The sequence below is a fragment of the Chrysochloris asiatica genome, unplaced genomic scaffold (genome assembly GCF_000296735.1).
Source record: "Chrysochloris asiatica unplaced genomic scaffold, ChrAsi1.0 scaffold00028, whole genome shotgun sequence".
In the NCBI taxonomy this organism is placed as follows: Eukaryota; Metazoa; Chordata; class Mammalia; order Afrosoricida; family Chrysochloridae; genus Chrysochloris; species Chrysochloris asiatica.
This window is the reverse complement of record NW_006408546.1, coordinates 9,893,453-9,912,006: the sequence shown is the minus strand read 5'-3', so window position 1 is coordinate 9,912,006 and position 18,554 is coordinate 9,893,453. Positions and strand designations below refer to the sequence as shown.

The 18,554-nt window shown below is 41.6% G+C and overlaps 1 protein-coding gene across 2 annotated transcripts in view; it reads left to right on the top strand.

Moving 5' to 3' along the window:
* KY (kyphoscoliosis peptidase) overlaps positions 1-18,554 on the top strand; it is a 61,618-nt gene that overhangs the window by 11,887 nt on the left and 31,177 nt on the right. For both annotated transcript variants that reach the window (XM_006846597.1, XM_006846596.1), the window contains 2 exons: positions 14,091-14,165; positions 15,820-15,882. In XM_006846597.1, the coding sequence (XP_006846660.1) occupies positions 14,091-14,165; positions 15,820-15,882 (138 nt within the window). The remainder of the gene's footprint in view (positions 1-14,090; positions 14,166-15,819; positions 15,883-18,554) is intronic.

The window sequence follows — 18,554 nt, the reverse complement described above, 5'->3', positions numbered from 1 at the left end:
GTCTATTTCAACTTCTCCCAGTCCCAAACCCACTGCTGACTGACTCATCAAGACCCTATACAGGGTTTCTAAGACTATAAATCTTTATGGGAGCAGACAACCTCATCTTTCTCTCATGGAGCAGCTAGTGGGGTTGAAGTGCTGACCTTATGGTTAGCAGTCTAATGCTTAGCCCATTGTACTACGAGGTACTTTAACATAACAAAGAAGACCCTATTTCCATACAGGATAGCATCCACAGGCATAGGGGTCAGAACTTCAACACATGTTTTTGGGAAGACAATTCAATCCCCACCAGCAGGCCTCCTGTGGGAACCTGGGCCAGAGAGGAAGGAGCTGCCCTTCTGTGGGGGCCTCACCTGAATCTGCACTGCCAGTGATCCATTCATTCCAGAGAAAAGCAGTTCCTGACGTGGGCACTGGGAATGCATCCCTGAACAATACCCATCAAGGCTCCTGCACTTGAGGAGCTGACACCCAATGATGGGGGACAGACAATATTAATAAGAACACTAGAGTGTCCCAGAGAAGGTGTAAGGAGAAAAGAAAGCAGAAAGGACAAGGATGATAGGGTGTGTGCACATGCAGGGATTGTCCTATTCATTTCTTCTGGCAGTTGTAACAAGCTCCACAAACTTAGTGTCTCAAAGGAGTCCTTGTATGGTGCTATAGAACAAGTATTGCCCTGCTGACATAAAGGTCAGTGGTTCAAACTGAGCAGCCAGACCTTGGAAACCCTATACAGCGTCGCACTGAGTCAGAACCGACTTGACGGCACTTGACAACAAAAACAATTGTGTTTTACAATAACACAAATGGAATCTCTTTCTTTTCTGGAGACCAGAAGTTCAAAATCCATTTCACTGGGTTAAAGTCAAGTGTCAGCAGGGCTGGTTCCTTTTAGAAGCTAAGGAGCCCTGGTGTCACTGTGGGGTAAGTATTGGACTGCTAACTGTAAGGTTGGCTATTCAAAATCACCAACTGCTCCAAGGGAGATGGATGAAGAAGTCTGTTCTGGTAAAGAGCAGAAACTCTGTGTAGGATAGCTATGAGTCACAATTGATTTAATGGCAGTGAGTGAGTGAGTGAGTATGAGGATCAAATCTGCTCTTCCCTCTACAGCTTCTAGAAGCTTCTGGAATTCCTTGACAGGTGGCTATAGCACTACATTCTCTGCTTCCATAATCACATTGGCTTCTCCTGACAAGTAGTCAAAATTCCCTCTACCTTCCTCTTATCAGAACACATTTAGGCCCATCATCTCAAAACCCTTAACTTAATCATATCAGTAAAATCTCTTTCAAAATATTAGGTAACATTCCAGGTTCCAGGGATTAAGACATAGATATCTTTGGGGTTATTATCCAGCCTACCACAAGGAGCAATTTAAAACAGAATAGTTGGAAAAGATGTCACTGAGCAGTAATGCTTGAGTAAGAAAGCAGGGGAGTGAACAGGTCTGTAGGTGTCTGGGAGGCTCTTTTCCAGTAACAAGTGTGAAGGCCCCAAGGCAGGAGTGTGTTGGGGGTGTGGAGTAGATCCTGGAGGAGACCACTGTGCCTGGAGCAGCGTAACCAGGTGGGGATGGTGAAACATGAGTCAGGAAGGTCACAGAATAGGTTATGCAGGCCTTTAATCTGAGTGTAATTGGAAGCTAGCATAGTGGTTACGAATCGGGATGCGAACCACAAGGTCAGCAGTTCGAAACTACAAGCTGTTCCTCGGGAGAAAGATGAGGCTTTCTGCTCCCGTAAAGATTTGCAGAGTTGGAAACCCTGTACAGGGTCGCTATGAGTCGGAACCGACTCTACAGCTCCAGCTGCCCTGGTGATGCTGTAGGATAAGCACTGGACTGTGAACCACAAAGTCAGCAGTTCAAACCTGCCAGCTACTCCTAGGGAGGAAGATGAGAATCCCTGGTCCCATACAGATTTACAGCTTCAGAAACCCAATCGATACAGGATCTCTGAGTCAGAACCAACTCAACGGTACCTAACAACAACAACAAGCTGCTGGCATGACAGCTCCCAATGGGTGGAGAATAAGTAGGAAGGCAGCAAAGGTGGAAGCAGGAAGACCCCATAGGAGACATTGGGATAGTCCATATGAGAGAGAGACTTGCTGGCAGTGAGAGAGACTTGCTGGTAAGAGAAAGAGAGGAGTCATGGCTTGGGAATTGAGCAAGTGGGAAGGATGAGAATGGGGAAGATGCAGGAGGAACAGATTAGAGACAGAGAACAAGAAATTCAGATTTGGCCTTGTTGAGGTTGATGCTAGTACCAGGAGGCCACATGCATGTTATTTAGAGTAACAGTGACCAGGAACATCTGAATTCCATATGTCACTTTCCTACTTAATGAGTCTTTTGCTTTATAGGTTCTGTTCTGTGAACCACAACAGCCCCCAGAGACGCTTTCTCTGAGGCTCTTTATGTCATGGTATTAACAGGGACCACAGATGGAGCACTAGCCGTGTACCAGCCATCATGTGACCTCCCTTATTTAGTCCCCACAACCACCTTTTGTTGTAAGTTATCATCCTCATTTGCATATAGGAAAACTGTGGTTCCAACAGATTTAAGTAACATACCTGACGTAACATAGCTAGTATGTACCAAGTCCTGTTGAACCTACATCTTTGTGGGCTTACTTATTCTACCATAGCATCACTTCCATATATGACAGGCATAGAACAAGGGGATCCTGAATGGTTTAAATTCAGGAAAGATGTGTGCCTGGGTTGTGTATTTTCACCATACTTATTCAATCTGTATGCTGAGCAAATAATCCGAGAAGATGAATTACATGAAGAAGAATGTGGCATCAGAATGGGAGGAACACTTGTTAGCAATTTATGATATGTAGATGATACAACCTTGCTTGCTGAAAGCGAAGAGGACTTAAAAGACTTACTAATGAAGATTAAAGACCACAGCTTTCAGTAAGGATTGCACCTCAATGTAAAGAAAACAAAAATCTTCACAACTGGCCCAATAAATAACATAATTATAAATGAAGAAAAGATTGAAGTTTCCAACAACTTAATTTTGCTTGGATCTACAATCAACACTCATGGAAGCAGTAGTCAAGAAATCAAGCAACATATTGCATTAGGCAAATCTGCTGTGCAAGACGTCTTTAAAATGTTCAAGAGCAAAGATGTGTTTTGGAGGATTAAGGTGCACTTGACCCAAGCCATGGTATTTTCAATACTCTCATATGTGCCAGACTGCAAAGCCATTTGAACTGCAAGTTTGGCAGTTCAAGTTCACCAGCTGCTCCTCGGAAACCCTACACAGGGTCGCTATGGGTTGGAATCAACTCAATGACACTTCACAACAACACAACATATGCATGTAAGAGTTGAGCAATGAATAAGGAAGAAAGAATTGATACATTTGAATTATGGTATTGGAGAAGAATATTAAAATGCCATGGACTGCCAGAAGAAAAAGTAGTTCTGTCTTGGAGGAAGTGTAGCTAGAATGCTTCTTGGAAGCCAGAATGGTGAGACTTCATCTCTCAGTCTTTGGATATGCTATCAGGAGAGACTAGTACCTGAAGAATGACATCATGCTTGGTAAAATGGAAGGTCAGCAAAGGCAGAGATCATCACAGAGATGGGTTGACATAGTGGCAGCAGCAATGGACTCAAATATAACAATTGTAATGATAGCACCAGAGTGGGAAATGTTTCATCCTGTTGTGCATAGGGTCATTATGTGTCAGAACTGACTCAATGGCACCTAACAACAGGTGTGATGGGGCTGATTTAGGTGCATGCCTTTACACTCAGACAGAGCCAAATGAGATGACATCAAGGTGTCCCCATGGAATCCAATCTCTCAGTCAGAACTTGTCTCTCAGAATGGTTTGGATTTTTTCCCCCTTCTTTTCAGTTTATCACTGAACGGTTATTGTTGTTGTTATTAAGTGCCGTCAAGTCGGTTCTGGCCCATAGTGACCCTGTATAGGGTTTCTGAGGAGCAGCTGGTGAACTTGAACTGCTGACCTTGCAGTTCAAACCAACTTTGCAGTCCATTGCATTAACCCACAGGGCCATACCAGGACTGTCAAGTTGTTTCTGACCCATAGCAACCCATCTTTGTACAATAGAGTGAAGCACTCAGTTCTGTGCCATCTTCCAATTGTCGTTACGCTTGAGGTCACTGGTGCAGCCACTATGCCAACCCATCTCAGTGAGTTGGCAACGGTCTTCTTTTTCTCTGACCGTTCTACATCAGACAAGGTTCCAACTGCTACTCAACACTTGCAGGAGCTAATCCCTCAAGAGTGGACTGTCTTCCTTCTTCCTGTTGTTGTTTTTGTTGTTAAGTGCTATTGAGTTGGTTACAACTCACAGCAACCCTGTATAGGGTTTCCAAGGAGCAGCTGGTGGGTTTGAACTGTTGATCTTGTGGTTCGCAGTCCAGTGCTGACCCTACAGCACAATACCAGGAGTCCTTCCTCCTAGTCTGTCTTAATCTGGAGGCTCCAATGAAACCTGTCTACCATAGGTGACCCTGCTGGTATTTGAAATACCAATAGTTTACTTTCCAGCATCACAGCAACACACAAGGCACTACAATACGACACACTGAAAGACAAGTGATAGATTGAATTTAGTGTTTTAGTTAAGTGCCGTCAAGTGGATTCCAACTCATATCGACCCTGTATAGGGTTTCTGAGGAGTGGCTGGTGAGTTTGAACTGATAACTTACAGTTCAAGCAGAGCTTGCAGTCCAGTGCTTATCCTCTAGCACCACACCAGGACTCCCAGATTAAATGGTTGGCTTTATGAACTAGGAGGCAAAAATATCACTGGAATCTTAGATCTTCATGGGGAAGAGGGCTTTAGGAACATTGATCTATAAAGGGTGTGTGGGTGATATCTGGGAGCCTCTCTGACTTCAGAGTCCAAAATTATTTTTGAAGAGTCAGTTTTCTGTTTGGGCTTCTATCCTTTTAGGTCATCAATCTTTGTCCCACACAAGAACTTGGTGACAGCCAGGGGTGGTCAGGGCTTCATCACACATATCAGCAGGTACCCAGACTGTCTCAGACGTCAGCTCTCACAATGAGAGCAGCTGAGTGGGACTTTCATGTCGTGTTCAGTAGTACCCAGGGACAGTGATGTCCCATCAATCTTCCAGAGAACTGGACTGTCCATTCTCACCATCTAGTGTGCTGCTCCCTAGATACCACATCCCACCAGTTCTGCCCTAAGGCTGACTGCTACATCATGGGCAGAAACCCCAGCACGGCTCTGTTGAATACCTAGCCAGGGTCTGCTTAAGGGTGTTTTTAGAAATTACACATACTGTGGCCAAGATTTTCCTGACTTTCAGCTGCTACATAAAAAAAATCCCAATGAAAAGAATCAAGGTTATAAATTTAGAAGGGCAGCTTATTATAGAAAGGGTTCATGGACACCATAAATCAATGATGACACATATCTGACATGAATTCCTCAACCCCTACACACACATACACACAAACACGTGTGTATGCTCACACACTCACACACATGCCTGCCAGTCTTTGTTAATTGATTGATGCTTCAGAAAGCTACTTCCAATCAGTCAGAGTTAATGAACAGCATGAGGCCTGTTTACCATTCCCTGCATTAGCTATTCTGAGCCAATTAGAACTTTAGACAAATCCCGATTCTAACTTGAAGGGACCTGGAAAGAAGTTGTCAGATAGAAGAAATCCCCTAACTGATAAAAAGGAGAACCAAGGAGGCATACATAAGGGTATACTGGTGCTTGCCTGCATATATTTCTGTTTCTAAAAGGCTAGGGGAAAGACCCAAAGCCACTGGGGTCTAGGGAAAGAGACTGGGATCTACTATATAAGTTAAGTAGCAAACAATCACTAATAATCTTTTACTAAAACAGTCAATATGGAAGTCCTGATGTGACGCTGTGGGTTAATGCGTTAGACTGCAAGATTGGTTTGAACCTCAAGGTTGGTGGTTCAAGCTCACTGGCTGCTCCTCGGAAACCCGACACAGGGAAACTATGAGTCAGAACTAGCTCAAGAGCATTTAACGACAACAACAACAAAGACAGTCAAAACTGCAGTTTCAGAAATGCTTTTGTGTGGCAACTGGTAGAGCTGGGAAGGGTGGCATAAGAGAAACTAGCCAGGTGACCTAATGCTCCTCAAATTCCAGGAAAGGTTTCCTCTAGGTTTAGTCATAACTTATTTTATCTTTCTAATTTTTTTTTTTAACTTTTTATTATGAATTGGGTGAACGTTTCCATTCAACAATTCAACGTTAGGTGGATTGTCCCATTCAACAATTCATGTACATTTTGCTTCACGTCATTGATTGCAAACCCACTTCCTCTCTGTGTTTCCCATTTTCATTCCTCCTTTTGATCCTCAAATGACTGATTATTAGTTATGACTGTTAATGGTTAAGATTAGGGTAATGGCATCTGATTGGAATAGAATTTACTTAAATTTTGTTCCAAATGATGTTCCACTCTTTTGATTGGGTATTGGTCAAATTAATATTTCTCTTAAATTACTAAAGAGTCTTATTTGATAGGAGAATGTTATTCTGGCCACACCCTCTCTGTTTGACATCTTTACAAAGCATCAGGCTATAATGTGAATACTACTCATCTTGAGATAGCATGTCCAGGCCCAGGCCCAGGCCACATTCCTAGAGCCAAAGAAGTCTCTTACGTGTGCCCTTACACACACACATCTGTCAGTAATAACAGGAAGCACACTTCCATACAGGACAGGGAGGACAGGAGCATTGCTGTTTTCCTTGGGGAAATGCTGGTTAGCAGCATTGCTCTCAGAAAGAACCAGGAAGTGGCAGCCAGGGAGAATGTTTGATGACAGCCCCTACCCCAGAGAGACGGAAGAAGAATTGCAGACAGAGTTGAGATTAGAAATGACCTTGGGCTGTATCACATCAGACCCATTAATGGAAGGGCTTTAATTAGAATTTTGAGTTTCAACTTGCTCATTTTCTGACCTTGGTACCTGGCTAGAATGGAGCAGTTGGAAGTATCTGAATGTCAAGAGAGGTTTGGGGAAGAGGTTTGCTATTGAGCTTTGCAGCTTTTCTAAGCCTGTGGAAATTTTTCTAGTTCATTCTTTCCAAAGTGTACTCATTAAAAAGGGTTCCTTGGTGAAAATTATTTGGAAAACATTGAGTCAAAGAGACTTCTTGGCTGCAGGACTTCTTAGAGCATTGAGTATTATGATCTACAAGTGGGGAGTAATGGGCATCCTTCCCAAATTCTTTTTTCAGATGGCATCCTGCAGCCAAATGTCAGTTGACACCTACTCTGAAAACCATCTCAGAATGGTTGAGGTGGAGAAAGTGAGACAGCAAAGGAGACCAGGCTGTTCATCATGAGAACATACAAAGGCAGTGTCTGCTGCTGATGACAATGGCTGCCAAATCTATGGCTGAGACAGAACCAGGCCTTAACCTCTGAAATGCTTGAAGTCTTAATTATAAAGTCACAAGGCTGGTACTCTTTGACAGTGAACATGATAGAAACTATACTTCCAAATGAATACTAGCCCCTTCAAAGGAATGCCTTGGGAGGATGCACTATATCATTTAAATCTTGAGAGTTAGTCTCTTTACATGCAAAGCAAGCTTATGAGTGAGCCAAGTCTGTATTGGCACTCTATGAAAAATCACTTTCAGCACATTCAGCAGCCAAAGGTTAATAAAAAGAGTTCTTACAAAATCAATAAGGAAAAAAAATAATATGTCAACAGGAAAATAAACAATTAACAAAATAAGAATTCTTAATGGCAAATTAATGCATAGGAAGAATGTTGTTGATGTTAAGTACCAGTGAGTAGGTTCAGATTCATAGCGTATAGGATTTCCGAGGAGTGGCTGGTGAGTTTGAACTGCCAACCTTGACTATACTAAAAATTGTAAAAATACACAATACTATAACAATGAGGTCTCAGCATTATTCATTAATAAAAATTTAAGAGATTGATAAATTCAAATGTTAATAACTATATCCACTATCTATTTTGCATTATAAAAAAGTTTATGTGTGTCAGAGTAGGACTGTGTTTTCAGTGGCTGATCTTCTAGAAGTGGATCATCAGGCCTTTCTTGTGAGACGTCTCTACTGGACTGGAGCCTCCATGCTTTCAGTTAGCAGCCAGTCCAGTTAGCCATTTGCACACCCAGTGACTCCTTTGCATTACAAAGCCAAAAAAAAAGCCTTAACCCATAGTAATTCTATAGAACAGAGTAGAACTGTTCCAAAGAGTTTCCAAAGCTATAAATCTTTAGGGAAGTACCCTTAGTTATTTGTTGTTGTTGTTGTTAACGGTCCTGAAGTCGCATATAGCAACACTGTACAGGATTTCCAAGGAGCAGCTGGTGGGTTTGAACTACCACCATGTGGCTCACACTGACCTTGCAGTCCAGTGCTTATCCTTCAGGAAGGCCACAAGTGGATAAAGGCTTTAACAAACAGAAATGTATTCTCTCACAGTTTGGGAAGCTAGAAGTCCAAATTCAGAATGCTGGTTCTGGGAAAGGTTCCTTGTCTCCTTTCGTTATCTGTAGGCCCAGCATTCCTTGGAAATCTCCATGTGTCTTGGCATCAATCTGTTCCTGGATTTAGAAGTTTCATAGTGCTAGCACCCCAGGTCTAAAAGACGCACTGCACTCCAACTTGTTTTTCTTAGTGGTAACACAGCCCTCTCTGGCTGTTCATTTCTCTCTCCTTTTATCTTTGCAAGATGAAAGATGCCGCAGACCATGCCCTTGAGAAACTCCCTTACATTGACTCAGGACTGTGATTCAATTAAGGATGTTGTTGTTGTTGTTACATGCCTTTAAATTGGTTCTAACTCATAGTGACCCCATATAGGCTTTCCAAGGAGTGGCTGGTGGGTTTGAACCACTGACCTTGTGGTTAGCAATCCAGTGCTTATTCTACAGTGTCACACCAGGACCTCGGGGTGTTGCAGCCCACCTTTAACTCTCTTATTGGTTTATCACATAAGATCACATCGTGGGGAATCATCTCATAACTGTCACATTACATCATTTCCAAACCACTGAGAATTATGACCCACAGCCAAGCTGACACATACTTTGAGGGAGACACAATTCAATCTATGACAGAAGCAGACTGCTACATCTTTCTCCCACAGAGTGGGGACTGGGTTCAAATAACCAAACTTTTGGTTAGCAACAGAGTACTTAAGCACTGTGCCAGCAGGGCTCCTTTTAAAAAACAACCCCCCACCCCCACCCCAAACTCAGTGGCTTAGGACAATAAACATTTACCAACTTACACATCTGTAGGTTGGCTAAACGTTCTTGTCTGCGCAATACCCAACTTGTCACAGACCTTGGCTAGACTTGCTCCTAAGTTTAGGGTCAGCTAGGGAGATGACTGGAGACTAGGTGGTCTAGGGGGACCTTACCTGAGACAACCTACTCCATGTGGTCTCTCATCCTGTAGCAGGCTGAGCTGTCTTCATTCACACAGCAGTGACACTGGAATCCCAAGAACAGGAACAAGAAGAAAAGTTACAAAGCATCGTGAGGCCCGGGCTCAGAGCTGATTGGCCAAACTAAGACATAAGGCCAACCCAAATTCAAAGGGTGAAACACAAAATGTTATCTTTCCTTGAGAGGAAGTGCAGTGTATCATGACCATATCTGCATCCAAACCACAGTAAGAATGAACAAAATGGGCATTTTCTTGAATTTTTGGGAAGACCATAAACTGATCAAATCATTTATTGAATAAGTTTTCCGATATGGAAACCATATCTGAAACAGGAGAAGAAAAAGGAATTGGGGAAGTTTAGGCAGAGATTAGAAATTGTGATGGATAGAATTTATACGCCACAGCCACATTCTAGATTGCCTTAGCACCTTTGTAAAAATTTATTTGCCATATTTGCGTGAGTCTATTTCTTGACTCTCTAAAACCTCAAAGATATCCATACCCTTTCCTTCATACTTCAGAATTTATGGGGGAAAAAAAAAACTGATTTGAAAAGTATTTAAAGACGTACGAGAGTATCCAAATGTTCATTATATTATTGTTTATAATAGGAAAACACTTGGGATAAACTAAATAATCAACAAAAAGGGATTGCTTGTATGCATTATGAACCATCTATACAATACAATGACTACACAGTTGTTGAAAATGATGGTATATTGTTATAGTCACTGACATGTAACGTCTTAAGTGAAGAAAGCAGATGACAAAGGCATGTTTACTGTCATCTTACTTTGGATTTTAAAATGTAAAAATATATTCTAGAAGAATGTTCACTTCCCATTTTGTCTTTCTGAATGAACCTAGGTTTTGTTTTGCTCTAATCATTTGATATTTTTGTTTATTTGTCTGGTATTTTTGTTAGTATTTTTATTTTATTTTTAAATCACCATACCGTAAAATGGAGCCCTGGTGTGGCGCTGTGGGTTAATGTATCAGACTGCAAAGCTGTTTGAGCTGCAAGGTCAGCAGTTCAAGCTGCTTCTTAGAAACCCAATAAAGGGTCGCTATGGGTCAGAATCGACTCGATGGCACTTAACAACATACAGTAAAAAAGGAATTTTTTATGTGCAGTTCATACAAGCACCACCATAAACAGGATACAGAGCAGTTCTATTTGGCCCCCAAATTCTCTCCTCCAGCCTTTTGTAGTCACATCCTTCCATCATTCCTGGCAAGTATTCATTTGTTCCCCCATTGCTATTGTTTTGCCTTTAAAAAAAAAAAAAAGTCACATAAATGGAATCATAACTATCATAACTTTTTGAAGCTGGCTTCTTTCATGTAGCCTAATGTTTTTGACATTCACCATGTTTTTATTTATTTTAAAAAATGTTAAGGTTTGCTTATGACCCATGATATTTTGGTAAATAATCTATGGGCAATTGAAGCAAAAGTATCATCTGATATTATTGGACAAGGTATTCTATAAATGTCATCCAGATCCTGTTAGTTGATGGTGTTCTTAAATTCTTCAGTAACGTTGCAGATCTACTAATTCTGTTAGTTCCTGAGAGTTCTGAAGTCTCCAATAGTAACTCTGAATTTTTCCCTTCCTCCATTTCTATACAATTTTGCTGCATGTATTTTAAAGCTTTGTTGTTAAGCATATGCATATTCCAGAATGTTGTATCTTCTTGAGAATTGACTCTTTTACCAATATGTAATATTCCTCTAGCTTGGATATTTTCCTTGCTCTGATATACACTATGTCTGATATTACTGTAGCAACACCAACTTTCTTCTTATATTTGTATTTTTTTACACTTAACTGATCTATATCATTAGTTAACATTGGATTTTCATAGACAGCACATAGTTGGATCTTATTTATTTATTCTTTCTGACAATTTCCATTTTTAGTTTTTGTGTTGAGATTATTTAAATTTTATGCTATTATTGATATGTTGGGAGTTAAGTATTTATTTTATGTTTATTCCATTGATTTTGTTTCTCTGGTTCCCATTTCCCTTTCCTGCCATCTTTATTATTTTTGTTATCTTTTAGAATTATATTTAAGTTTGTCTTTTGTATAGATCTTTTTTGCTTGGTAAAGTGGAGGGCCAGTGAAAAAGAAGACCTCCCAACGAGCTGAATTGTCCCAGTGGAAGTGACAATGTGCTGAAGTGTCACAGCAGTGGTGAGGTTGGCATAGGGCCAGTATGAGGCAGAACCAACTCAACAGCACCTAACAACGACAACAACATAGATCTTTTCATCATTTATTTTAATATGCATAGCTAAGTTTTTATAGTCTAATTATAGTTGATATTAACATTTTAAGTTAGAATGAGAAACGTTATTTCCACATAGGTACTTTTACTCTCCCCATTTTCTGTTGTATATGTTTTAAGCTGCCATATGTTTTACAAATTTCACATACACTAAGAACCCCATCAGAAAATGCTATAATTATTACTTTAAGTCATGATCCATATTTTAAGTAACACAAGAGGATAAAATAGACAACTACCCTTTTCTATAATTTATTATATTTTTTGTATTTTTGTTGTGAATATACACAGCACAACATATACCAATTCATCAATTTCTACATGTACAACTCAGTAACACTGATTACATTAGGAAAATAGACTATTAACTTTACCTAGATGTTTAATATTTCTGTTGCTCTTCCAAGTTTCCCTTTGATATTATTTATCTTCCATCTGAAGAAGTTTATTTAGCATTTCCTTTAGAGCATTTCTGCTGATAACAAATTCTCTTAGTTTAACATCATCTAAGAATGTTCTTTATTTACCTTCATATTTGAATTATATTTTCAATGGATATAGAATTCTGTGTTGACATTTCATTTTTGTGAAATGCACTTTGAAAATATTGTCCCACTTCCTTCTGCTCTCCATGATTTCTGATAAGAAATCAGCAATATTTCTCCTCACTGTCTACTTTCAAAATTGTTTTTCTTTGTCTTCAAGAATTTTATTATGATGTATCTGGGATTAGATCTCTTTGTGCTTACCCTGTTTGGTTTCACTGAGCTTCTTGAATCTGTAAATGTATGTCTTTTGCCAGATGTTGAAAGCTTTCAGCTATTATTTCATCAAGTTGTTTTGGGGTTTATTTGGGTTTTTTTTTTCCTGCACTGCATTCTTTTTCCTCTCCTTCTGGGACCCCAGTGATATGTGTGATAGACTTTTAGGTACTCTCCCACACAAACCTTTGTGGTTCTGTTCTTTTTGTTTTTTCTCTCCCATTTTTTTTCTGTCATTCATATTGAATAATTTTATTGTTCTAGCTTCAAGTTAACTGCCTCCTATATCAGCTCCATTTTTCTATTGGCCATATTCTGAGAACATTTTAAGCCAGTTTTGTTTTTTTTTTTTCCCCAGTTCTAAAATTCCCATGCTTCTTCTTATTTTCTACTTCTTTGCTGACACTTGTGTCTTTCTATTTATTTCCAAACTGTTTGCCTCACTTCTTGGAGCATAATTATCAGAGCTATTTTAAAGTCTGCATCTGATAATACATACTAAAACATGTATCATCATGGGATTGTCATCTATTGATTCTTTTCCTTTTCGAGTTCAGGCTTTCCTGAGTCTTCCTATGCTGAATAATTTTGAACTGCAGCCTTTGCAGTGCTTATACAGATCTGTGCTGAAAGTGTGCCACCCAGCAGCCAGTGTAGGACCTGGGCATAGTTTAGTTTTTAACTCCATGGGTTAGTTTTCTAAGACTTTGGTAAGATGGGACCCACGCATGCACAACTTGGAGGTGAGTACAGCAGTTCACTCACAACTTTTGGAGTTGCTCTCTGGTGCACCCTTCTCATTATAGTCCCCTTCCTTGTCCTCTAGCCCCCAAATTGGGAATTTAGCTTCTCCACTTTGTCCTGCATTCCCCACAACTGTGTCTGCACACGGAACCAATCAGTAGAAAATGGGGTAGAAGAAGCAATGAATATTTTTCCTGCATATTGGGGACCTTAGTTCCGCTAGGAAGAAAGAAGAGTTACCCTTCCTCAGTATTAGATACCTATCACGTCACCAGCTGTGACAAAATTGTCTAAAGGCTGAGTCAAGAGCAAGAATAACAACAACAAAAGTGAAGAAGGAAACAAACAAGCATGACATTACCCTTACTTTCTCTGACCTTTAGGAGTTTTCTTTCTCACTCCTAGGGCCAAAAAGAGAGAGCTTCTTTTGAAGGACATTGTGCCGTACCCATTGTGAACTTCTGGGCTCGGGAATGCCTTTGAGTCTACTCTAGGTGATGCCAGCAGGGAAGGGGAAAATGGTAAAGCTTTGCTGCTTGTTTTGATGAGACTTCAAATTCAGGTCTTCTTCCACCATCTGCCTTCTAACATTTAGTTTGCAGAGTTCTCATATAATTGCTACATGCATCCTGTCCAGAGTTTATAGTTGCCTTCAGTGGGAGAAACCAGGTAGACTGCACTTATTCCTTGGCTAGGTCTGAAATACGTCTGCTTGGCTTTTACCAATTATGTTTTATTGTTCAAACCTCTGTCACAGGACACTGCAGCTGTTCCTGACAGCATCCAGTTGAGAGTATCATTCCTATTCCTTTGCAGGGACACAGTTGACTGTGGAGGTCCACCCTCGAGATGCTATGCCCCAGCTGCTCAAGAAGCTCTCCTTGGCTAACCGTATGTACATACAGGGCTGCTGCTGTACAGAGGGCAGGAAGGATTGAGGGCATCTGGGTAGCCTAGAGCCAGAAGTGGTGTGAATGGATCTTGGCCTTGCATACTATAAAGAGGCTGATGCAGGACAGTTTTATCCCGGAGAACTTTCCTCCTCTACACGCAGTCACCACTGTTCTGAATTAGGCATGAGTAGCACATGGCATTTAACTGAAAATACATTTCATGACAAGAGTGTGGTTTTTAGACAGTATTTATTGACTATCTAATAAGTGGTATGCACAGAGTAAAGAGTTTATATTCATTAATTTTTTAACCCTTTGACCTAGGCTAATGTTACTGCATTTTTTTTTCTTTTTTTGGATTGGCAAAGAGATGTTCACAAAGGTATAATAACTTCCTAAGTGACCCAGCTAGGACATGAACAAGAATCCCATTCTGAAGCCTGTGTTCTGTACCACAGTGCTTTTCTGCCTTCAGTGCAATATATACAGACCAGTGGCCAGGACCATGATGTCACCTCCACTCCCTTCTGTCCCTCTACCTCCATCTGTCATCTCGGGGCTGAACAGAGACCTGGGGGGAAATTCAGACAAAGGAATGGTGGCTGCAGAATAGCCTGCACTCACTCATGTCCTTGCTGAGTCTGGTCAGTGAACCAAGCCAGCTTCTCCAAGCTCTCTGGTCCTGTAGTACTCAACAGTCAGGGTCTCGGGAGGATGGTCTAGTATGTGGCTGAGGACAGGCTCTGGAGTTTCATCTTGGACTGGTGGCTTAATCTCCTTTCCAGACTCCATTTCTTTATCTATGAAAGGAAGAAAGTAATTATGCCTCCCCCCCAGGCTTGTTGTGAGGTTAAATAAGATAGAGAATGTAAAGTACCAACTAGTCATATAAGTAGTCAATAAATGCTGGCTACTATCTTGATCTTCCACTGCTCTAAGAATGTAGGTGCTGCTCGACAAAAGACAAAGGATTGGCCTGTTTCTCAGAGTGCCCTGTATACCTTTCCAGTCTTCTTCGTTGTATTTACATCCTATCCAAACCCATTGCCATCCAGGTGATTCCAACTCATAGCAACCCTATATAGGATTTCCATGGCTGTAAATCCTTACAGGATCAGAAAGCCTCGCCTTTCTTTTGCAAAGTATCTAGTGGGTTTGAACTTCCAAGCTTGCAGTTTTCAGCCCTGGGCTTATCCTACAGCACCACCAGGGCCTACAAAAGCATAAAACCACCAGTTTGGGCAGTCCTGCCCTTACTTTCCAGATGATAAGAACGTGCCTTACTTTTAAAGCTGTCCAGCAAAAAATGGAATTTGTGACTCTCCTTAGAAACGCAGTAATGTTCTTAAGATTTTTGTATCTTATTTGAAATCTTCATCCCACAGGAGACATGCCTTTCCTTTTGCCCATGGCATCTAATAGCTATAGATTATATTGTGTCTTTAACCACTCTGAATTTATAGGATTCTGTTGCCCTTTGATCAATCCAAAGAATACGGTAATAATTACTTGGTAGATGGGTTTAGGAGAAGAAGGTTGTGAGGAAAATGAAAAGGAATGGTAGGAAGCATCAACCACCACACAGAATCATCTGTGCTTGCATTTCTGTTCTTTCTGAAATGTTTCTACTTCTGACCTTTGGGATGTTGTAGGTTTACAAGGCGATAAAAATGGAAACACAAGACCTCGGCAGCCTAGAGGGAAAGACGCCTATGGTAAGTAGAGGGTCTTCCCCAGGATTGTTCTTCTCCAGTAAATTTATTTGATCTCATAATCTAGCTCCAATCAACTTCCTGGGACACTGTGCTGAGAGTCTGAGACTGCCTCAGGGCTCAGAGGGATAGAATATTGTGATTGATTAATAATGTCTGCTGTGGATGCAGGTAGAGAAAAAAAGAGCTCACATACCAGATGTCATTCCCAAACTAAAGCATAAACCTTACCAATAACAAGACAGCCCATTATGGGAAATGTTAAAAACAGGACTTGGAATTATGTTAACTTTAAGTGGAATGCCAAATGTTTGCAATGCAGGAGATATATGAATAAGAAAGGAACACATAAAAGAAGGCAGGGGAACATGAAGAAACACTGAATGTGGGGTGGTAGACAGCCTGAGTTGGAATCCTAACTTTGCTCCTCATTTGCCTTCCTTAGGCTTCAGTTTACCCTTCAATAGATCAGATGGCATCTAAGGTTCAGTACAGCTAGGAAATTTCCCCCACTGTTTTGTTTTAAAATTAGAACAATTTAGTTAATGCTACTGGTGTTCAAAATGTATTTTTACAAAGTCATATTTGAACCTTATATCATCTTCTCAGAGAGTAGATTTAATGAGGCATAGATAGTTATGGGTATTTTTAATGTTTAGATATTATAAAATGGAATGAAGAAAGAGTCAAACTAATAATAGGGTTTTTCATCCCATTTTAGAAATGCTATCCTTCTTGTAAATTGGAGGGGGACCTCATTTGCAGAGCTGTAATGAGGGGAAGCCTGTTAAATGTGTCAGTCCATTTCAAATCCACTTAGGTCACCCTGATGGCCCTTATCAGAGAATGGTAGGAGCCAGGGTCTGTGGAGAGAGGGCACTGAAGAAGGAAATTCAACAGGGGCCTGCCAGGGTTTCCCACCCACTTTCAAGGGGCTGGATGGTTGAATGGATGGCTGTACTCCAGGCCTGCAAGAGACAGGGATTGACGGTGTTCTCACTAATGGAAAACCAAAAAATCACAGCTTCTACACTAGAGGGCTGGGTGGAAGCCAGGACCCCAACTGGCTTCAAGGTAGCTCCAATATAAGATTGTACAACAGAAAAATTGGGAGAAGTCCAGGAAAAACTTGTAGAAGGAGCAGAAAAACAAAGAAAGAGGATGCTACATTGCTAGGTGAAACCACAGCCTTTGTGGTAGGGTTTGTACAACCTGCCTACCTACCTCATGCTGTACCCCTTCTCTGGAAAGGAGCAACCCTCAGATCTTAGATGTGTCTGAGCAAATGGCACAGTGAGAACCTATTGAGATGCTTCAGGTCAAGGGGACCAAACCCTAGGGGCTGCAAGGGAGCAATGAGCAGCATTAGGTGACCTTGGGGAATGTGCCAAATCCAGCCTGGAGCTGAGAAGAAAGAAGGTCTGGTTTCTAGCAGGAAGGCACCCTGGGGTGGTGGGGAAAATTGGAGAACCGTGTGGCCTACTGCTGAAGCTAAACTTGACTCAAGGCCTGAGATTCCTCAGTGGCCAGACGTGGGCCAGCTCTTTATCAAGCTGTCATTGCCTTCACAACAAACGCTGGCCCGAGAGAGGGTCATGGAGGAGATCAGACCAGGGCTGGAAGTGACACCCACACACCACCCTCTCCCTGCACTTCTCTGTGGCTCTCTCACATAAGCAAAAGGCTTGAAAGTCAAGGGCAGTCTTTGGGATGCATAGGAAAGATGCAGCTGAAGCCTCCTCCTCCTCCTCCATCACTACCACCAGCAGTAGACACAGCCACATATCCCTGCTCCTGCACTTAAAGCAAAGGGACCTCCATAGCCTATCCCCCTAGAGAGAAGGGGTGCTGATGTGCTGATATAGCAACATGGCACACCATCCCATTCACTCTCCCAAGAGTCCTACACATATGCAGTGAGGCTGTGTGGCTGGTTCAAGGCCCCCCCAGCAAGATCAAGGTCAGGCTCAGACTAGAACCTGGACCTTGTACAACTCAGCAGATGCTTCTACTTTTCCCAGACTTTCTACTGCATCCCGGGGCCCCACCAGCACATCTCACTCATGCAAGATCCAGAGGCACCTGAAATGGCAGGCTGAGAGGTAGATAAGTCCAGCTGAGTCAGGGGATCTGCTCCCCTTTTATCCCATCCTCCTGTCAGCCCACCCTGTCCTCATACCCAACTTCACTGATTGGGCCTGCCTAGGTCTGGGGCCATTATTTAAGAAGGACTATTCCAGAGGTTTAGAACTGGAGGAAGACTCATTAACAACCTGAGATATGCAGATGATACAACCTTGCTTGCTGAAAATGAAGAGGACTTAAAATACTTACTAATAAAGATCAGAGACCATAGCTTTCGGTATGAATTGCATCTCAATGTAAAGGAAAAAAAAAAAAAATCCTCACTGAGAGAACAAACAAGATGGTGGATTGGGTAGAAGTGCAGTGAGGAGCCACGTCAGCAACAACACAGAATACCGGACCAAGCAGGCTCAGGGAATGGTCCCAGAACTCTGAACCACATATAAAGGAATATTTAGAAAGTTGGAAGACTTACAGCCAGTGGAATTTGTAGCAGAAGCAAGAAATCCAGTGCTTTATAATCCAAGGTGCTTGGCTGCTCCCAGAGCCGCCATCTTGGGTGAAACCAAGCAGGGGAAGGATCAGAGCAG